General features: G+C 39.4%; 1 protein-coding gene across 1 annotated transcript; it reads right to left on the bottom strand.

Moving 5' to 3' along the window:
• Window positions 1-247: 247 nt before the first annotated feature.
• LOC308104579 (integrin alpha-M-like) lies at window positions 248-14,799 on the bottom strand. Its single transcript, XM_080455027.1, has 29 exons — window positions 14,786-14,799; window positions 14,487-14,596; window positions 13,943-14,013; window positions 13,519-13,633; window positions 12,903-13,042; window positions 12,318-12,463; window positions 12,073-12,223; window positions 10,907-11,054; window positions 10,717-10,790; window positions 9,671-9,794; window positions 9,250-9,389; window positions 8,995-9,147; window positions 8,680-8,892; window positions 8,422-8,555; window positions 7,369-7,499; window positions 7,106-7,263; window positions 6,878-7,003; window positions 6,408-6,481; window positions 4,737-4,878; window positions 4,512-4,610; window positions 4,281-4,360; window positions 4,100-4,192; window positions 3,885-3,954; window positions 3,667-3,765; window positions 3,423-3,503; window positions 2,437-2,547; window positions 1,788-1,901; window positions 1,593-1,703; window positions 248-739 (listed from the first exon to the last, which is right to left on the bottom strand). Exons 2-29 carry the CDS (start codon window positions 14,497-14,499, stop codon window positions 644-646), a joined length of 3,207 nt encoding a protein of 1,068 aa, XP_080311153.1. The 5' UTR covers window positions 14,500-14,596; window positions 14,786-14,799; the 3' UTR covers window positions 248-643.
• Window positions 14,800-23,617: the final 8,818 nt, after the last annotated feature.

Below are 23,617 nucleotides of genomic sequence, written 5' to 3'. Positions count from 1 at the left end.
CACACACGCGTGCAGACACACACACACACACACACACACACACACACACACACACACACACACACACACACACACACACACACACACACACACACACACACACACACACACACACACACACACACACACACACACACACACACACACACACACACACGGACACACACACAGTGTTAACCAGTTAATTCTGGTTAATTGAAAAGAAGATGAATGAGCTCATGTTTCACTATTCCTTGAATTAGTTTTGCTTAAAACTTAGTGGCATAAGGGTTGAGTCTGATTTGACTACAGCATTCTATATTACCTGTGAGAATAACTTTGAGGCATAATGAAAAACATTTTCATACATTAGAAAAAGAAAACGCATAGTATGTTACTTAAAATAAAGCAAAATCAAAACATTAAGAAATGTAGATGGCACAATGTTTTCCAACAGTAAGTACTGATCAAATGTGTTATTTGTCTGGTGTACTTGAATGTCATTATACCATGTTGTTATACGATTTCTCTGCAATAACATGTAATGAGGAAGTGTGAAATAAACAATAGAACAGAGTGGAATGATCCAATGCAATACAAAGTACTATACAGTAAGTACAGTCCCTACTGCACATGGTTGAGTCCCTGATCTGTGACCTTATGTTCACTGTTGTTCCTCTGGTGGTTGTGCTTCACCATCTTCTGGACCTTGTCCCTGATCAGCAATCATCTGCTTGTACTGACTCTTGAAAAACCCAGCCTGAGAGTAGGATACACCAACATACACATGAGGAGAAAATTTGATATAAATACAGGAATGCACAGCATTAAGCCTCCATCATTAAACAATGACAAATTATTGAATGGGAAAATAGCATGTGGCTGGAATTTCTCTGCTAATGCTGCATAAACCTGTGTCACCAAAAACTGTAGGGAACATCCTCGGGTTCATGAAAGTGCACAGAAAAGTATATGGTAATAGTTTTCAAGACAGCGTCATACATGACTGACACCACAGGTTGATCACAGGAAGTCAGACATTCACATTCCACACTGGAACCACCATATTCCCATGTGAATCCAGACATCCATATGATTAGATTTTATTCTAATTAACAAAATGATTAGTTAATTCAATTACCATTACCATTGAGCTAATAGAGACTGCCTGCTTGCTCAGGGGATAAATTGAATCAGGTCAAATTTTGTGTCAGATCCTGTGTGTCAGATGCTTTGGTGACATAAAAAAGAGCACAGAGCACTTTCCGACATACAGTCAATGCATCACCGAGGATGAAAACACAAGAAAGCCAGAGGGCTTATCCATTGCGGTCCTCAACTACAGCACTGGCTGACATGAAAGCCTACCTAGCACGCACAAAATGGATGCCACTGAGCTGAGGATTTCATGATTACTTCATGATAGCTGGCTTATGCATGAATTATCTGAACGGCCGCCATAGACCTTTTAACCCATTAAAACCAGGAAAGCATTTGTGTCATTTTAGATATGAACCACTTTAACCATTATTTTTGAATTTGGCTAAAATAATGGAGAGCAGATATACAAGCTCATAGTGTGTATATAACGTACAGTATATACAGTGTAATACCTTATATAAGCCAGCAGTGATCAAAGCCAAAAGAACAAGTCCTCCCACAGTTCCACCAATGATCCAGTTGGTGAGGTCTGTCTCAGTGTACACCTCTACTGTGGCCATAATCTGAGAACAACAATTACATTCAACATCACATTTAAAGTCTTCTAAATGCCAAAGAGTGAAATGAACAAATAGACGGAATGTTACCTTTCGAACTGGGGGATTGTTTTTAGACTCTGTTGAAAAGAAGATGTATTGGTCTCTGTCATACTCCAACGTGGCTGTGCTGATCAAAAGGAATTTGGCTGACTGGAGACCAATCTGTGGGTCAGAAGTAAAGAGGGAAGAAGATGAGGAGCATTTTCCTCAAATTCAAAGCTCTGATCTTTACTGGCTTTACTGGTTGTTTGCTTGTAATGATGGTAATCAAGGATGGTTGGTCACATTTCTGCCTAATGAGTGTCAATAAGGGCTAAAATGTGTAGATTAGTGATGCATTGATCAGCTGTGACACCACCCAGAATTTAATATTCACCCACTCACAACCATCCAACGTAGTGGAAATAATAATGATTAAACCTGCCTGCACGAACCCAAAATTTTCCCATGTCTTTTCCATGAGGAAAGACATGGGAATTATTCTAATTTGCCCAAGGATCTGAGATGCTTTAAATCATTTTAACCATCTTCAACCACCAATGATTATTTATTGTTTCAACTCAGTGTAAAATGTATTCTTGACGTAGTTTGACACTACAGTTCCCTTACTTTACCTACAGTAAATAGCAATGATTGACATCTAAAATGTAATGTTCAGTGTTGAGTAAACACCACATATTTTAGACATAATATTTACCTGCTCTATCCATCCTGAGCTCAGGTTGGCAGAGATGTTGTAAACGTCCCGCTGATCTTTCACCATGAACACGTTGCATCTGAACACTGTACACGTGGCAACGGAACAGTCCTATGGGCAAGTAAAGGACAAATTCAAAGCAAAATGTTATGAAATGGAATGTCTTCAGCATATCCTACTATAATTAAGGGAACCGCTATCATCAAAACCTGTCCCACACGGTTCTCCTCAGTGGCTTGACCAATTGATCTGAACTTTCACACGGGCATTGACCATTAGCATTTTGCACACAACCACAACGCCAGTTTTTCACTTTCCCATAATGTAAGCTGTTTATTAGAGTTTTTGTGTAAACACCGGAGATTCCAAGTTCGGGCTATGGGATGGCGCCATGGTTACAGCGCCGCAAGCTATGGGATGATCAAACTGCGCATGCGTGGAGTTACTGCTGCAGAGTGCTGACCATAATATGGTGCCGAACCACGACCACTGCCACACAGAGAACGCCACTACACACACACGCTGCAAACTTATAAAGGAATTTTATTTACAGCCTGTGTCCACACATACTGCGTTTTGTGAGCGGGAGGGCGCTTTGGATATCATCTTCATAGCACAAGCACGCAGATTCACACACACGACACACACACACACACACACAGACACAGACACACACACACACACACACACACACACACACACACACACACACACACACACACACACACACACACACACACACACACACACACACACACACACACACACACACACACACACACACACACAAACATGTATATAATTACCCTAGCCTACGTGGTACCAGATATTGGTCTTTTTGGAAACACTGGTATGATTCTTGTAATAGCTGATGCCATGGGGGTGATATTTTTGTATATGTAAAGTGTTTTTAAGTTATGTGTTTTAATGGACCCCTGAGTCTGCACAAATAAAGTTGATTGATTGATTGATATAGCTATATTTACCACTTCATAATTTTTCGTGATGTTATCCACAAAATCTGGGAAGTTAGGTTCCTCGTCTTTAGATCTGCTGCAGCCTGGAATCTGAAAGTTGGTTAGTCAAATGGAAAATATAACATTAGAGTCACATCAATAGCACATCAAATAACCCTAACTAATTGAACCGGAACAGTTTGTCACAGAGCAGTTTGAAGGTTGGTGTGTTTGAGTTCCAACATGCATTGAAGTGTCCATCCATGTAAGTTACCTTTATACTACCAGGATTCACCCAGATGTCTTTATCACCGAGCCTCACCGGCACCTTGATGACCACCGTAACATTAAAGGCTCTCACAGAATTTAAAACCTGAGGAGATAGGACATGATAGAAATAAGTATTCCTTGATGTCGCTTGATGTCACAACAGCAAACCTAAAAGCTGAATTGAATAAATGAACATACAAATATTTACATAAGATGTTTTACCGTAATTGATTGTGGAAGTGGTGTTTGCAGATTATTGTTTCCAAAGGTAAAATTGGTGTAGCTGAGTGAACTGCATAGAAATATATCTTTTTTTTTATTCAAGAATTGTTTTACTTCATTATAAAACCTTGACAAGTTTTAATCTGCTCCCTATCAATACAAATTTTAACTAACTTAAAATAATGACTGTGTGAATGACAAGAAACAATGCAAACCTTGGATTGGAAATGGAAAGAAAAATGCTGTACTTCACATCAATCTCCTTCCACCGGTAAAGTTCACTTTTTTGGGAATGCTCAGCATTTCCACTGAAACAGAAGATAAACATTCCCTAGTAATGTAATAATAGAAAGTACACAATCACACAGTGCAGGGTTTTCCACCAGACAACAGTACCTTGTGGCATTTGCAGTGATCAGCAGATTTCTGTCAAGTTCACTGTTGATATCTATCCCATAGGAGACAGTGAAAAAAGCCTAGAATGGAATGGATCAGACAAAGCACTTTAAAACACTTTAGCCTACTGTATTCATCTACAAAAAAAAAAAAAAACTTTTGACAATTATTTTTATCCATCCTTGCAGATATGTGAGAGGGGAAGATATGTCAGAAATCTAAAAGTTGAACCTTGGTATTGCTTTTGAAAATAGGCTTGTCAATGGTGCAGTCACTCTTCCCCCGTGATAAACCATTCTCAGCGTCTAAAGAGTTACATTCCACTCTTCCCTTGGTAAAGACAACAACAAAAAAACGCAAAGCATGTTAATCACACATCTTCTTTAACCAGTGAGAACAACTTATTAAGGCTGAACTTGAGGTTAGTTGAAGTTACCTTGGCAAAAACAGCCTTACCTGCTGTATGGTGAACTTCCTGTATGAGAGCCCAGGAGGGTATGTGAGGGTGACACGACTGTTGTACGAGTTCTCCTCTCTGTTCTCAACTGACACCATTACGTTCAACAGTTCATCTATGCCCACTTTAACTTCTGTAGAGCTGATGCAAAAACAGAAAAGAAAAGTGTTATCACATTGTGTCTTCTTAGGTGTATGAGAAATAATCATGGCAAAGAGGAAAGATCATGTTTGCCATTCACTTAGATTTTATGAGACATTGAAAAAGACTTCCGCACAGTCGCACACCCAGTCAGTTTCAGAGCAGGTGCGTAAGCGACAAACAGTATGAGATCAATCTGGAGAGATATACCCACACACTGCCACTTACACGTTCAAGAGAAGTTTTTATTGATGCAACGTTTCGGTCGTGTGGACCTTCCTCAGGTTTGACATGTAATAAATTCAAAATACATCCTCTGTTGGCCAACCCAAGATTTATTACTAATACATGTTTGAAAACTGCATCTAAGGAATCAGATTGCTATTGAAGAGGAATGTCAGTGACCTAGACCAGTTCAGGTTGTACAGTATGTAAACATTGACCTCCCAGCAGTCACAACAGACAAATATGTTACTTTCTGGTGGAAATGGATGTATTTTACGTAACATATTTTATACAGTAAGTACTCTATAGAATCACATTTCAATCTAAAAGGTCAAACAAATTCCCTCCTTCTATAGTACCTCCAAGTCTCTAGGTCGACTGACCTACAGTAGCTGTCCCCTGACCCAAACTTATAAGTTCAGGGGTCTTTGCTGTCACAGCCCCTAGACTGTGGAACAGCCTCCCTGTTTGATCTCCCCATCACTCCATTAAATCTTTTAAGGCTCAAGAACTCATTTGTATTTGCCAGTATTTCAATCCCCCTGAAAACATGTTTAGTTTTGAGAAATCTGCACGAAACTTTCTACACATGGACTTTGGACCAATATGTTCAAACCAGTTGGAATAAAGTTTGTACGTGAAAACATGGAGCCTCCAGGGGCCAATGCATATCGCAGTTTTATGAGAAGTATTCTTCTGCCCCTAACTAAATAAATGCAGAGTCACATATTTAGGAATGATAGAGGGTCATTCCAAATAGCGCTGAAGCCAATCTTACTCCAATTGGCCAAAGGGGGGCACTATAGAAATCGTTTGAATATGCAAACTTTGAACAGCATTGTGGTAAAGGAGTTATTTTTAAATGTTCTTTATAACTAAATGTGACATATGACTTGACAGACAAGCAAGCCCACAAAATCAGTTTTACCTCTGTGCCACATGACGTCAAAGACGTCACGAGGCCTGACGCCCCGTGTGCCACATGACGTCGAAGACGTCATGTGGCGTTCAGAACCCAAGATATGATTATTTGAAGATTTGCTGCTCCATTCACTTCTTCTTTAATTTTTTACTGAAACAGGCTGTATCTCGGCTCCTAAGCACTTTTTTTTTACAATGAATTTTGCTGTGGCACTCAGAACCAAAATTCCATAAATAAGCATGGCACTGAAAGAGTTAAGGGCCACAACTCAAGGCTGTAGACTTTCCATATTTATTCAAACTTTTTATAGGGGTAAGAAATGGCACTGGTTCATCAACAAAGTAACCACACTCTTAGAGGACATGTGTGCATTATGTCTCACCTGGTAAAGTTGAAATCAACTTTGAGGTTGTCAGTACAGCGGTCATCAGTGCCACAGTTGATTTCAAACCCTAACTGTTGTACAAGGGATGAATTCAAACGTGTTAATCACATTTTCTTTCAAACAGCAATAATGACATGATGGTCTTACAAGCTGTTTGAACATACATTTACTCTGAACTGGAAATCCATAAAACTAGCTACAGAAGGCTATATACCGATTATTCCAATGGCAATCATTCTGGCTAATCTGCAATCTCTATCCTCTCTCAAACTCTAAATAAAAATAATTACCATTGCATTCTAGAGTACATTTTTGGACCCATGACACAGACAGACAGACAGACAGACAGACAGACAGACAGACAGACAGACAGACAGACAGACAGACAGACAGACAGACAGACAGACAGACAGACAGACAGACAGACAGACAGACAGACAGACAGACAGACAGACAGACAGACTTACAGGATGATAGGTGGTTGTCTGAGCTTGCTCCTCAAGGCTTGGACTGAGGTTGTCTGAAGATGGAACACCTTCAAAGGTGAATCTAAGTTCATTAGACAGTTCATTCTTAGCATCCTCTGGACAAGCCTGCAATGAGAGGGCATTATTATGAAAAGATTCATACAGTAGTCCAGCCTTCATATAAAAAAATATTTCTCTAATTTCTGCTTATTTAGATTACCAACCTACCTCAATATCAAATATATGTGAAAAGCAGTGTGGCTTTGCCATGTCAAGGGTAAAAGAGTTGAACAGCTCTCGTTGCTTTGGTGTCTCGATGTAAGCACGGTTGTTTGGAGTTTTGCGGGTTGAATCCAGCGTCAACGTATAATTAATCCGCGCTTGAGCTGGAACAGTTTAGACTTTCATTAAAAAGTTACTCCCAACAGAAAAGTATTTTAAATGCTAAAATGGCTCTGTGGTGTATAGACTTAGAAAAATATTTTTTAAACCTGAGTGGCGAGTCATAGTGAAGCAGACTTTAGCTGTGTTGTTCAAAGGAGAATTGCAGTCTTGGTTGTTGGTGGGGATCTGAGCTGGGATGAATGTCACCTGTGCTTCCACCATTACTATTGGCTTAGATCTGGAAATGGACAGAATCACTGGAATCACCTCTGGAAATGGACAGAATCACTGGAATCACCTCTTCCTTTACTCTCATTTACTTAGTGAGGGAAAGGGCAATAGTGCAAAATTTACAAGTGTACCTTGGTGCAAGAATCTAAAATAAATACAGTATGACAAACTGACATATTTAAAAGGGTTTCTTTATTTCTTTCATATTATGTGCAGCCATTGTTTGCTAAAAGTAAGTGCCAGACAGTCAACAATTTCTCTGTAATGCAATGCAAACAGAATGGGAGAAAGAAATATCTGACTGCATATGTGTTTCCCGGACCCGCCCCCTAAAACTCCCTGGTGTACCCACAGTTTAATGCATAGTGCCCCAGACAAGACCCGACCACAACAGCTCTGCCAATCAAGCTCAGCTCTATTGGCGTGGGTTGTGCGTCGGTTTGCTGAGTGGGAGGCTGGGGTTTTATCCCAGCTCGGGTCTGAATCATTACATCTGGAGTTGTCGGGAAGACATGGAGGAGGTTCTCGTGTGAGGTGATGTAGTGACCCAGCCACAACAGCTCTGCCAATTGAGCTCAGCTCTTTGCAGCTGCAAATTTGCACTTCACAAGCGAGTGCTACCGACGCTTTTCACTGTTCTTTTCGCTTTTTATTTATTATATCATTAACTCTAATGAGTTAATGATATAGTCTGGTAACATATTCTGATGGCACTAATGGTGAAATGGTGTCACATGTTTTCCTTTCAGATCAAGTAAAACATTTTTTTGGATGAAAGGCCCTTTTTAGTGCCTTCTGTATGCAGAAGTTTTTAGATGTGTTAGAAACAGGCTCAAGCAATAGGTGTAAAAGGGTTTGATGTCTTGAGGTAGAGGTATAGAAGACCAGAATAACACCAGGGATAGAATTACACCATTCTTTATATTTACCTGAGTAGGAGAACAGCACCCTTTGAACCCACTGCCAAGTCAGTCAGGCTGTCTCCACTGAGGTCAAAAGAAGACTGGCTAATAGACAGACCAAAGAACCGCAGTCCAGGCTGGACATCAGAGCCAGGGATTCTCTAGATGAGAAAAAAAAGTAAGAGAATGTTTTCGGAGATCAAGTTATAATGCATGGGTTACAAGGTTTGCACCTGTCCAGAAAATACAAAACGTTGCATGAATCCTGTATTGACTCTCACACACCTGTGAGTACATGGGATTGACTGTTTTTCTTCCATCACCATGGAAAATATAAATACTTCCTTGACCATCATTCTCTAGTGGTGCTCCCACAGCCAAATCATTGAATCCATCACTGTTGAGATCAGGCAGTGGAGCAAGAGAGGAACCAAACCTTCCTCTTTCTCCTGAAACACCTTTCAACACTGTTTGACTATCGGATAGACAATCAACTCTCTGGTGGGAAAACAGAAAAACAGGAATCGAGATTCATCATTTGAATTCTCATACCTGAGGTCAAATGTATGCATTTGATGACAGAAAGTCATCATTCTTTACCTCGTGAGTAAGGCTACAGACGTAAACCCTGCCCTCTCGATCCTTCTCCGTGAATGAAGGAGCAGATATGAGGATTATGTCAGTGTATCCCATTTGATCACGATCCACATCCAAGGTACAAACCTCTCCCCCAAAATATGCTCCAATCTGAAACTGAGAAAGACAAAAATCATCATTCAAAGGAGGCATAATTACATTTATTACTAAAATATATATTTTCCTTCATGTTTTGTGAATAATATTTGGGGCACAAACCTGTGGATCTGTTGAAGGGTCAATCTTTTGGGAGGTTTTGCTGGAGGAGAACACCATTACCATCCCCATGTGTTTATATCTTGGAGCACCGACAATGGTGAGAATGCCACTTATTGTGTTTGCAATTGCCATGGAGTAACCTAGGAGAAAACAGCACTGAGTAAACATTGAGTACTACGTTGAGATTTTTTAAATAATTAATGATGCTTACGGTGCATGTAGGTGTTGCTAATGCTTATTATCACATGACCTTCTTACCAAGAAAAACAAACTGTGGTGTGTCAGAATACATTGGACTACACTACAGTCACTAAACAATGATGTCCAAATGGATAGAAGTCTTTCATTATTTAGATACAGGCATTTCTATACTTGGTGGTAACAGCATACAATATAATAAGAAGTTAATTTACTTTCTCACCAAGATAACTGTCTGGATCCATATCTGTAAGCTCCTTGAAGTTTTCCCTCTGGCCTCGTTTTGATATTTCCTGGTAGCTTCCTCTCCATTGGAAGGCACCAACAGCTGCCATCTGGAATCCTCCCTAGTATAAGTATAATAAAATGAAATTACGTTTTTGTGGAACAATTTCTTCCATATTTTTTGTTAGGGTTGCCACTAATATCGCAGGTTGTGCCTTAGCTCCTTCAGAATTGTAATATCACAGGCTGCAAAATGGCATGGGCCTAATATACTTTGTTAAAACTATCCTAAAATGTGAGAATAGCAGCATGCAATTACTAATACAGGCTGCATAATGGAGCCTGAGGTGAGATGTAAATACTGGTAATGAAAGAACTGCACTATAGAAGCATGATCCAGTGAATTTCCCTCAGGATAAATAAAAGCCTGCCTGCCTGCCTACCTACCTACCTACCAACCTACCCACCCACCCACCCATCGATCCATCCATCCATCCATCCATCCATCCATCCATCCATCCATCCATCCATCCATCCATCCATCCATCCATCCATCCATCCATCAGCATGTAATTATCTCTGCCAGGCCGGGAGGCGAAGATTATGTTTTGTCCATGTGTATTTCGGGTTTAACAAAAAACTTGTCATTCACCTCCAGAAGTTTTTTATTTTCCCATATGCTGAGTACCCCTCATACCAATTCACATGACCAAGAATAGGATTCTGTGTGTAGAAAAAATCACACCCAGTGTGAAGTGGGCGGTGTGGTCATCACAGTGGTCATCACAGTGATGGAAGCTCACTTTAAAAAAAATATTTTTTGAAGTCCATAGTCCTATTTATAGGTTATTAATGTCATCATGTGTCTCACTAGCCAATCACAGTGCTGAATAGAGTCAGCCAATAGAGTCAGTCAATCACAGTACAGCTAGGGGTGTACTAATGGGCCAATCACAGTGCAGGAAACTAGTGGGAAGGGGTGTCCCAACCCCACTTATAGGGGCGGCTACACCGCCCAAAAACTAAACAAATGTTTTTGATTACCCCAGGTACATAAGCAGCACTGAATCCCTCTTGAGCCATTTCCAGTTTCAATGAGCCACCGCTTGTCTGAGATCCTGTAAAGACAAAATAAATCAACAAGAAATATCTCACTACTCAATTATGAATGGGGGAAAAAAACGGATTTCCTTGCTAAGACAGATTTTGTTTGGACTTTGGAACTATAAAGTACCTTCAATTGAAAAGATGCTGTTCTGCAAAGCCTCCTTGATTCCATCAAGAGCTTGAAAGTTGGTCACTCGAAACACGTTTTTTGACGGATCGGTTGCAATGGTGTCCAACTCTAATTTTGCCTTATAATCATTAAAAGCACTTCCAACCTAAGGATACCAAAAACAGTGTTTGCAATGTTTCAATGACAATGTTATTGTTTATAAGTAATTGGTTTATAATTCTTTGCTCATCTCAACATTGATATTGTAGATTCAAAACTGAGCATGTCCTGAAACTAAATAGTAATCACAGTGAATCCTGAGTAGTGAGGCTACTATTAATAATTCCTGTTAATCACTTAATGTAGGTTTTTGTAGTGTAATGTCCTATGACCAATATTAATCCTAAATCTACAACAAACTGCCAATATTTGATACAACTAGAAGTATTTGATGCAAAGTCATTTGTATTGAGTGTGTCCAGACCATAGATACAAGTAATAAGCGTCCTACTTCTATTTATGTGCACACACAGTCACCTACTACAACACATATAAGCATCATATTCGTATTAAGTAATCACATCACAGAGGCCCCTTATAGATTGAATACTTCTTTGCTGTGTTTGACACTAAAGCACAGTGTTGCTATTATACAGTGTATTATATGCTAATGCCATTCTCTCTAAGCCAATGCCTATCTACAGTATGGTGCTGTTCTTCCTTTTATGGCACACACAGTTTTTTTTGCACTTTACATACTTTATTACTTATTACTACTTAGTACACTTATATTATAACCCTTATTGCCTATTTGGGTGATACCTTGTTTTAGTCATGTTGGACATTGTTAGCTCAGTCTGGTGGAGCCTGCCACACCAGCATTTAACTGTTTGAGCATGGAACAAATAAAACCTCTAGAATCTTGAATGGAAAAGTATTTTCTATATGGAATTCTATATTCCAGACTTTAGTATCAGTAGATACTAATGTCTGTCTGGCTACATTCTTAGCCACTGTGGTTTAAGGCCCTCTGGCTCTGCTAATAGCTGCCTCAGTGGCCTGTACTCTCTGTGGTATAAGCTGTACAGGTATGTGGAAATTAGAATTAATTTCTGGTTTTCATTATCATTTCCCCCCCCCCCTTTTAGTACATACATTTTTAAATGATGTGTAGGACAACTTACCCCAATGGCAAATCGAACAATGCCTTCCCTTGCAGCTAGGGAAGCAGCATTTGATAAGTCTTCTCTGTCATTAGACGCTCCATCAGTAATGACTATCAGGAACTTGTTCACATTTGGTCTGGATCCTCTACTTCTTGAAAAAACACCTTGGCTGTCGGAATAAAATAAAATAAAAACGTTCATGCTAAACTCTTGTCATAAAATGCTCGACATTTGTGGTATGTTGTCAATATAAGGGTACTTACACAACATGTTGAATTGCTTTAGCTGTAAACGTCCGTCCATATTTTTGACTAATACGATCAATTTCAGATTGCCAAGATCCTGAGGTGGCAAAATTGTCAAAATAATTGTGGATGTAGGGGTTTTCAGAGTACTGGGCAACTGCAAACTGCAAACACAGGTACAATAGAAAAAGATTGAATTCACAGTTACTTTAGTTTAGTTTAGTTTAGTTTAGTTTAGTTTAGTTTAGTTTAGTTTAGTTTAGTTTAGTTTAGTTTAGTTTAGTTTAGTTTAGCTTAGTTTAGTTTAGTTTAGTTTAGTTTTGTTCTCAAACGTCTGATAGACGTTCGTCTAACACTGAGTTTTTATGTATAACTCTTGTAGTTATCACATTGTAGTTGTTTTGTTTTTTTTGGCGCACAATTAATTTCATGTGACTTTGTAATTTCATGTGACTGGCGCGACGGGACGCGCGCGCGGGGGGGGGGGACGGGGACGCGCGACATGACACGCAATAACCCCACGCTTTGCAATTACTTTCGCCTGCGCACTTCACCAGGTATGGTCTAGTTAGTAAGTTGTAATTTTACTTGACCAAGTCTCACCTGTAGGAGTGTAGTTTTTGTCATTAGCGAGTTAATCACACTTTTAACAAAAGTCTTCATTTGTGTGAAATCAGAGGAGGAAACACTGCCTGAGCCATCCAGTAAGAATGCAATATCTGCTGCCTCCCCTGCAGGACACTCTGTTAAAAGATAAGAAGAAAAGAATAAGGGCATAGTAGTCATCTTTTGTTTGTTGTACTCTGCTGTTTCTCTGCAACCTTTACATAATATTAATATTACAGTATTTTATTAAAGGACCACTTCACCCACTCTCAACCTTATCTTCACATACTTTGTCCTCACTAATGCTCATTATAAGATGCAGAAGAGATGAACGCTGGAGCAACACAGACAATTTAAGCCTTTTATTATTTAGGTGCAAGTAAAAAGTTGACTTTTAGTCTGTCCCTACCCTTGTGACGCACCGGACTGGCCGTTTAAGGCTGAGGCACAACATGTGTGTGTGTGTGTGTGTGTGTGTGTGTGTGTGTGTGTGTGTGTGTGTGTGTGTGTGTGTGTGTGTGTGTGTGTGTGTGTGTGTGTGTGTGTGTGTGTGTGTGTGTGTGTGTGTGTGTGTGTGTCAGTACTTTTATTTAAATCAACATACAGTATTTACCTTCAAGAGATGATGGCACAGATGATCCAACCCTGTCATCTGCACTTATCTCTAAGCATACACCGTTGTATGTGGTGATAGTTGTGCACTCTCTTGGAATGGTTGGACCACATGCCTGGAATGGGAGAACAGAATATCTGAACTCAATGTACAATAGTTTTGTTTTGTGGAGAAGTTACACTGTCACAGGGACAAATGCAAATATATATATATATGAGAGAGAGAGAGAGAGAGAGAGAGAGAGAGAGAGAGAGAGAGAGAGAGAGAGAGAGAGAGAGAGAGAGAGAGTTACACTTACTGTAGATGATTAGGAATAGTTTTTTACTTATAACCATTATCCCAGAACGTTTTATTGACAAAACAAACCAAGTACATAAGACTCTTTCGTATTTACATTTAATATAACTGCAGTTAATGAACTCACAATTGTCTTTCCTGTGGTAGGGTCATTTGTCATTGTCAAGCCAAGGGACATGTTGACTGCAAAATCTGGCACTGTATTAAACATAGCATAAGGAAGATGAAAATATAAATGTACAGATTAAAATAATAGTCACAAATGAAGTCCCTTCTCTGTTACATCGTCAGTCAAACATTCAGTATCTATTTCTGAGTAGTCTGCCATCATCTTATTATGTCAGGATTACTCTAAATACTTCTTGCATTAATACATATCCAATATTGTTATTATAGAGGTCTTGTTCTAAAATAATGTAGTCACCACTTGAAAAAAGTGATACTGCCCCTTATGAATGAGTTAATGCAAACTAAATAATCACAAATCACGTTACTTGGTTAAACTGTCAAGAAACTGAAGTTGTTTATAGGTACCTTTAAATCACAATTGCGGATGAGACCATTTGTACAAAATAATGAACGAATTACGGTCATGTAATGATTATTCAGTTTCTCAAAAAATGGCATATCATTTTTAATTAACTTTTTATGTTGATGTTTATGTTGCCTACCTTTAATAGACATGGGGCTGCATGACTCTGTAGAACACTTAAATATTTGTCCGCTACTGTCTTGTGAAAGGGGTGCACTGACCAGTATGCTAAAGGGAGCAATCCGTGACCTGAAATGTGTTAACAAAATATTGAATACATCCAGAAATTACATTTTCTGAAACTTATCCAGTGCCAATTAATGACTGTTCTATCATGGGGAGGAATTAGCGTGATGGGTAAAAGGAAAAAGATGACAAGCATGTCAGTGTTTTAGACTTGTGTTCAGTCACACAAATCCATGCTCCGTCTTTATTTACCTTGATTGTCTTTGAACCACCTTGTATCCAAATCCATCACCAGGTGAACTCAAGGATTTCCAAACGACAGGATCAATGTTAAAACCAAATACAGCTTGGAACACTGAGCAAAAACAAGGAACAACAGCTCATCAAAGTAGTAATTAAGACATCTCTTATGTTATGTCCGTGCTAGCAGCCTGTACTTGAAGTTTGCAGCTCCCTACGTGACGGGGAGAGAAGCTGTAGGAAACACTCTAAAATGTATTGCCTATTTAAAAAATCTGACAGATTTGAGGAACTGGTTAACAACTTTCCCCAGCTACATTTAGTTTAGTAAAAAGCTCAACTACAAGTGAAAGTTGCTCAGTCAAATTTGTACTTGATTTAAAGTGCTAGAGTTCTTCCTTTTAAAAATACTTCACTATTCAAAAGTACATGCTTTCAGAAGTACAAATTACATTTTCTTTTTAATATCAATGCATTGCTGTATTGAAATTGAAACATTTTCCCTAACAAATAAAACAATTTTCCAGAACTTTTCAATAGCGAAAATAGCAGATCTAAAGCCCACAGTCACAACGCGTCACGATGCAATGCGAGCTTGTAGATCTGCTATTTTCACTATATTTGAAATAGGGCTTAAGTGGTTAATTCACTTAATAATAATGCACTTTTTGCCTACCGAGAAATATAGAATCAAAAGTATTTGTCTTTGAAATGGAGTGGGGTGAAAGTCACAAGTATCCATGAATACAAAATGTTGTATGTTACTGAGAGCTATTTTCTTCACCAAAAGCACCAAGTGATTGTATTATTTTTTCACTTTCCTTACAAGGTAGCAACAATGCATTTCCAGGAAATGTATTATTTTTTTCTTTTAACAATATGACAACACCCTGTTGTTGGTAAAGGTGAGAAATACAGACATTCAAAGAGGTGAGTATCTGAGCATTGGCCTTAATTCAACCATAACCTTACTGTGCATATCAACAGTATATCAAGTTATGTGTTAGCGAGGAACTAAGTAAAATCCCAACTCCTACGATTTTTTAGCAATCTGCACCGAACTGTCTCCACACAATCTAAAGAACAATATATAAAATCCCAGTTGATGAAAAGCTGGGTACATAAAAAAACATGAAAAAGTGCTCCTCGGAGCACAGGTCTCCGCCAGGTCAGGTAGGTTATTTTGGCCTCCTGGTGGCACTATAATAGGCCAATGTGAAAAGGGTGCCATTTCTTCCTAGGACGTGCACGGCAATCGGACACTGCATTCATGATTTGAGGCATTTTGTGCTAAAAATTTTACCCTGCTGGTGGCGCTACAACAGGCCAATATTAAAAGGGTGGCATTTGTTCCTCAACATAGTGTGGATGTGCGTGGAAAGTTTCACCGCAATCAGGCGCTGGGTTCATGATTTGCGGCATTTTGTTCAAAACAAGCCACTACTGCAAACTTTAGATGTTAATCCTAGCCAATCAGGATGGAATATGAAAAATCTAACAGATCCGTCTTGATCACATGACTATAGAGATCATGTGTACTGATTTGCGTGAAATTTGGATAAAATGGGAAGGCGTAATATAAAAAAAAATATGTTTTACATATGTCAGCCTCTTGGTGGCGCTATAAAAGGCAGATGTGAAAAATGCAGGGCAAAGGTTTTTCCTTGGCCTCTAGGGAGTGCGCATACAAAGTTTTATACAGATCGGTGCAGTTATAGGTAAAACATGAATCGGCCTGTTATAGCGCCACCATGAGGTTGATTTGAAAAATTTGAAGTGGCATTTCTTCCTCGGCATAGTGGGAATGCGCATGCATAATTTCAGGGAAATTGCATGCTGTGATCTTGATTTGAGGTATTTTGTTCAAAACGGAGCAACTTTGAAAGCCATTTTTAGCCAATCAGGATGGAATATGAAAAATCTGATATACCGGTTTCGTTTAATGAGTATAGAGATACTTTGTACCGATTTGCGTGATGTTTGGACAAAATCTGTAGTAGTAATGTCAAATAATTTGTTTTGGAAAAAGCGGCCTCCTGGTGGCGCTATAACAGGCCCATGTGAAAGATTTGGCGCAAAAGTTCTGAATTGGCATCCAGGGAGTGTGTGTGCACAGTTTCGCTGCGATCAAGCCAACGGCGTCGGAGATTAGCTGTTCACAGACGGACACACACACGGACACAAACACACACGGACGGACGGACAGGGTGAAAAACATACTCTCTCGCCATGCCTTTCGGCCTGGCGGAGACAATTAAGTCTCCATGAGCAAATGAATATTGTAGAGGGCATGCAAATTCTGTAACTCACAAATGTGTTGATGTAACACCACAACTGTGTACCTTATCAGCAGAAAAGCAGAAGTCAACCCTCCATTATTAGCCCATGAAAACAAAAAGGTGTTGCTAGATAGCATATTGCCAACCAATGACCATGATGATTTTTCTTTGACCCCATGCTGTCACTATGGCGTATTGTGCTCACCTGCTTTGTTGTTATCGTTAAAATAGAATAATGTAAATCAAAATATTGCTGAAATTATACATTTCCAGCAAGGCAAAAACATCCGACATCCAGCATCAAATCAACTACAACAGTGTATATCAACCTTTTTTGTGCCAAGGCACACCTGGCATAGCCAAAAGATCCCAGGGCACACCTAGATATACGGTATATATATATTATATATTATAATGATATTATATATATATACACACACACACACATCACACTAGGGGTGTGCCGATACACTAATTTCATGAAACAATACGATACGATATTGGGCACACAACTTCGATACGATTCGCACTTTTTTTATTATGAAAATCATATGGGGGAGAAAAAAAAGCAAACAAATATTTCTGTTTTGCTATTCAGACATGCAAACTTGTAGCAATTCAGCTTCCACTAGCCGTTTTGAATCCAAATAGGGCAATAGTGTGACACCTGACCCGAAAAAAACCAGCATGTTGTCACCCTTTTCACCTCGGGGCTGTTTGCACGCCTGATTATTATTATTGTAAAAAAAAAAAAAAAAAAAAAATCTAAATGATATTTTTTTCAAACCTTCTTCAAACGGGCGCGGCACACCTCAGCAGTAGCCCCGGCCCAAAATTGGGACGTTTGCCAGGGTTGATATACACTGAACTACAACACTGATTCTATTGACATGCTTTTACTGCATACAAACTCAGCAGCTTAACTTGAACACGTTGTTTTATAAAAATACAGCCACTACATCTACATTGAAATAGTTCATATACTAGCTCAATAGACTTATTAATGATATTGATATACTCACAGAGGGATCACACAAGGCAAAGCGTGACCCATCCTGTCCTGTGATGAACGACTCTGATAAACCTTTCTGTTTCCTATATTCACAGTGAATTAATAGCTACTGCTGTGTGAAATAGAGAAATGAAAGAGAGAAACATTGCCTGTCAACCTTGACCACTTTCGCCTTCTTCTAGGCAGCCCAATGGTGTGTGTCTAGCCACAGTAACTGTGACTGTGTTTGTGTGTGTGTGTGTGTGTGTGTGTGTGTGTGTGTGTGTGTGTGTGTGTGTGTGTGTGTGTGCGTGTGCGTGCTTGCGTGCGTGCGTGCGTGCGTGCGTGCGTGCGTGCGTGCGTTGCGTGCGTGTGTGCGTGCGTGCGTGCGTGCGTGCATGTGTGCTCGTGCATGTGTGGAGATCTATGTCTTCTGTATAATACAAAATAACATCATTGTTAATGAATGATTAATTGGTACTAGTCTATACTGACAGAAATTAACATGGTTTCTTTATTGATGAGTGAATGATATACTGTACTTCAAAACGGTATACATAAAAATACAAAATAAGTTATTTATTTTATGTGAAGTAATTTTGTTTACTTACAATGTGTACTTTTGAAAATAAGGTACAACACAAACTTGTTTTGCTTCATAGCTGTAAAAGAATTGGAACTGTAATACAAAAGCCTGAGAAGATGTTAAAATGACCCCAAACATTTTTTTAAAGTGAAATATCCCTTTAAGTTTAATAGATCTGGGCCCTTAACAAAAAAGTCAACATAACAGAACCAAAGTCAAGCACTAGAAAGGTGTGCTCCCTAGAGCACAGATCTCTGCCAGACATTGCTTTTTAACTACTTAAACCCTATATACTTAGTTGACCGGGGTCTCCCAGGGCTTTATAATTGGTCCACTTTATTTCTTCCCTCTACACCAAATCTCTGAAAATAGCCGATCTACGATCTCACAACCCATCACAACGCAACGCATGTGAGCTTGTAGATCTGCAATTTTTTAGACAAAAACTTGAATTTGTTGTTGCTATGGGAAGTATTTATAATATAGCAGTATTAGCAGGGTATTCTATGTAGTAGACTACATAATTTTTTTTACTGTAAAATGATTATCCCATGATTTTGCAACCCAATTCTTTACACCCAGTGCCAATTGTCTATGTAATCCTGTGCACTACACTCCCTCTGCCAACCTAGGGAGGCCAGGGCCGAGCTCCTGCCTCCTTCAATTCATGAGAGCCAACTGACCTTCTTATCACCTGATACTACTGTAGTAGTAGACTACATATGACATATGCAGCTTCATATCCACTTACGTGGCTTTAATTGAGGTTGCATAAATTCTCTCTCTCTCGCTCTCTCTCTCTCTCTCTCTGTCTCTGTCTCTCTCTCTCTCTCTCTCTCTCTCTCTCTCTCTCTCTCTCTCTCTCTCTCTCTCTCTCTCTCCTCTCTCTCTCTCTCTCTCTCTCTCTCTCTCACCTCCTCTTCTCTCTCTCTCTCTCCAATTCAAAGGGGCTTTATTGGCAGCAGAACATTGCCAAAGCAGATGTGCAATAAAATAAAAAATGTAATGAGAAATGTAATGTTCTATTAAAATATAATTAAATTTAAAGTCAGTTTTGTTCATGTATCACATTTCAATGTCCCATCTACCCCTGTAGGAACAATAAAATCTGCACGCCCGTTTTCAACGATTTATTATAAAGGTGAGTGATGTTTTCTTGCTCAGACTTCATGGTGCTCGAAACTTCACTCACTTTATAATAAATCTTTGAAAATGGGAGCTACCTAATTGTGTGCAGATTATATTGTTCTTACAAGGTGAACTTTTTTTTAATCTAGCACTCTGACTAGTAGGTCTGGGGTGTGGGTGTCTTTTGCACTTTTTTCTGAGCCATCTACCCCTCCCACTCACACATACACATACACAGACACAGGATACAGCGCATGCGCGCACACCAAACACGCCCACGCACGCACGCACGCACGCACGCACGCACGCACGCACGCACGCACGCACGCACGCACGCACGCACGCACGCACGCACGCACACACACACACACACACACACACACACACACACACACACACACACACACACACACATTGATTGATTGAATACTTTATTAGTCAGAAATATAAATAGCACGAGGTACAGTCGGACATTTAAGCTAAAAGGATAACACAAAAAAGTCCTGGGGACTTGTTTCCATTGTGGACGATTCATGGTGCATAAAAATATGTCCTCTTCACATCAGTGTGACATTAAAAACCATACCATACTTGGGCACACAGGCAGAACTTACCACTTCAAAGAAGACCCTCAATTCATCTGAACCCAGGAACTAACAGAGGTGTAACTGCTCAAGTGACACTCTCTTATGTCTCCCTACATCTACAGTAAGTGTAGGAAGGGTACTTTGTATTGTCAACATTATAAAAGTTTCAAATGGGTTTTATTTATTATATAGCCTACAGTATGTTATTTTTTTGTTAAAAAAATGTGTTGCACTACAATCTTTGTTCTGCTAATCGTATTGAAGTCTATTGGTCAAGAATTTTAAATCCCATTACATTACACCAAATTTTGTAAAGTATATCAAGTGACTGGTTGATGTACAGTATACTAACATTTCAATATACTGTATCAAGATCACAGTTGATCTTTGACAGACATTTTTACAAATCTATCTCATATTATTTAATAGCCTATTGTTCCATTGGTGAAATTGTGCTTGCTGACATGAGCATTACACTGAAAATGAATAAAAAGCTAAACTTTTATTCAGGCAAAATCATTATTTGCTAAATTTTAGTACAGTATATGTGTGTTATTTTGTCTTCTTGCTGGGGAGCTACAATTTGTGGTATTGTTTCCATTTCAATGTCTTGCAAACAACAAAGAAAACCACCTCACTGCCTTTGACACAGACCACCACTGCGGTTTACTCTAAAATGTGAATGTTGGTACCTTTTCCATTTGCATTTCATTTCAGTTCATCTCATCTCATGCTTAGTAGTTTCTGTAATGAAATACATAAAATAAATGTCCATGACACACTTTTAAACAGTGTAAAAATATAATACAAGCAAAAGTAGTCAAGATTGTACCCTGTATTTATTGTTACTGGCTTGTGAGCGACCTGCACAATACTTTTATGAATACAGCACTGTAGGCTACTTGTAAAATTCCACAGCCCTCTTCATGTAAGGCACTAACAGTTAAGTTTAAACTGTTTAAATGGGGTCTTTTCCTGTCCTGCCCTGGAAACCGAAACTAAAGCTATCAGCTATAACCACCGCTGACTAGAATTAGCACGTTTACCTCTCAAAATACACCCAAGCTACACATCCTGTCGAATGCAATTTTGAGTAAACAGTGGTTTGTCAAAGGCAGTGACCACCAACCACCACCTGCATCAGAGAGCTGCTATACGTGACTTTTCTTGTTGTTTGAAGGCATTGACATGGAAACAATACCACATACCTCCAAGAACACAAAACAGCACACATAGTAGGGACCTCCAAGTAAAACATTTACAGTAGCATATACTTTTCTGTAATGCATGAATAATAATTATAATAATGATGATTTTTTTTTTGGTAATGCTTATCTGCAAGACATATTTCAATAATGGAACAATAGACAATCAAATCAAAATATATATACTTACACTATAAAAAAAAGAAATAATTGGTAACAAAAATTGGAGATCTGAAGTTCTGTCTTACTCTCCCTCCCTCCCACCCTCCCTCCGCTCTTGCTCTCTCTCTCTCTCTCTCTCTCTCTCTCTCTCTCTCTCTCTCTCTCTCTCTCTCTCTCTCTCTCTCTCTCTGTCCCCTTTTACACCTCCAAAAGTAAGTTTAACATCACTTACTGCAATGAAACAGACACAACACACAACAATATGGTGTATTGTATACCGGTAGGCACTGTTGAGTTTATTGTCTCCGCCAGGCAGAAAGGCATGGTGAGAGAGTATGTTTTACCCCCTGTCTGTCCGACCGTCCGTCCGTCCGTGTGTGTGTGTGTGTGTGTGTGTGTGTGTGTGTCCTGTCCGTGTGTTACCAGCTAATCTCAGGCAGCGTTGGCCCGCTCGCTGCGAAACTGTGCACACACACTCCCTGGATGCCAATTCAGAACCTCTGCCCCAAATTTTTCACATGGGCCTGTTATAGTGCCACCAGGAGGCCGATTTGTGCAAAACAAATTCTTTGACATTACTCCTACAGATTTTATCCAAACGTCATGCAAATTGGTACACAGTATCTCTAAAGTCATGTGATTAACCTGGATCTGTCCGATTTCTCATATTCCATCCTGATTGGCTAAGGTTGGCTTCCAAAGTTTGCAGGATTGTCCGTTTTGAACAAAATGCCTCAAATCATGAACGCAGCATGCAATTTCCGTGAAATTTCACACGCACATTCCCACTATGAAATGCCACCCATTTTAAATTGGCCTGTTATAGCGCCAACAGCAGGTCTAATTTAGCAAAACACATTTTTGGAACAAAATGCCTCAAATCATGAATGCAGTGTCCGATTGCCGTGAAAGGCCTATGAAGAAATGGCACCCTTTTCACATTGGCCTATTATAACGCCACCAGGAGGCCACAATAACGTACCTGACCTGGCGGAGACCTGTGCTCCGAGGAGCACTTTTTCTAGTTGCATATATTGTTGATCTTACCCATGGCAACTTACAAAAAGTACAATTATAGAACACACATTCCATTCATAGCATCTCAACAAACTTTTGACCAAAAAGCCAAACTGTTCAACTTTGTTAGAGAATATTACAAAAAAAATTATACAGTCCTGACAGACAGATCTAATATACAGTACACTTCAACGTCACTATATTATCACATCACATTTTTTACTGGTGTAAAAGACTGGATGAAATTATTTTTAGTGCAAGAAGCTACGCAGAATTTGAAGTTACATAAGAAATAAGAATACAATTATCAAACATCAAAACATCTTCAATTAGAACGGTGTGCTTAGTTGGGTGCAAATCTTTTCCAGGGGGTACAACGCAACACTTGCACTGTCTGATCCAGTATTGTCAAGCTGCGTCTCTCTCTTTGTTTCTCTCTGTCTCTCTCTGTCTGTATCATATTGTGCGTGCACGCATGTGCTCACGAAATATAAAGTCAGTGTAACATTTAAATTGTGTTGTCAGTTTTAGTTGACTAAAGTGTTTATACTGTACTTGCCATAACTTCATAGCCGAGCAGGCATGCATGGTCATGTTTACAAATGTACTCTATGTGGGTGTTAATCAGACGTGGGCTTGAACAGAGCAACGGTATGTGTCTCTTTCTCTCTCTACCTATCTCTCTGGTTAGAGAGATATATGGTGTGATGTGATGTCGTATTACACACACTGCACCTCTCCCCCCCCCTCTCTCTCTCTCTCTCTCTCTCTCTCTCTCTAACTCTCTTTCTCTCTGTATATTCCATATCTTTCCCTGATTAGTTGTAATAGTTGGTAGTGACACAGTAATGAGAAACTGCATGTGTCTTTGTTTCGCTCTGCCTCTCTC

Source organism: Gymnoscopelus braueri (assembly GCF_963280865.1).
Source record: "Gymnoscopelus braueri genome assembly, chromosome: 17".
Lineage (NCBI taxonomy): Eukaryota > Metazoa > Chordata > Actinopteri > Myctophiformes > Myctophidae > Gymnoscopelus > Gymnoscopelus braueri.
This window is presented reverse-complemented; position numbering and strand designations above follow the sequence as displayed.

What these genes read in the sequence shown, in the direction of transcription:
- LOC308104579 (XM_080455027.1), bottom strand. An exon ending in TTTTCAAAAGCAATACCAAG is followed by an intron (nt 4,361 to 4,511) that starts GTTCAACTTTTA and finishes ATTCCATTCTAG; the next exon opens with GCTTTTTTCACTGTCTCCTA. An exon ending in ACAATCCCCCAGTTCGAAAG is followed by an intron (nt 1,704 to 1,787) that starts GTAACATTCCGT and finishes TGTTGTTCTCAG; the next exon opens with ATTATGGCCACAGTAGAGGT.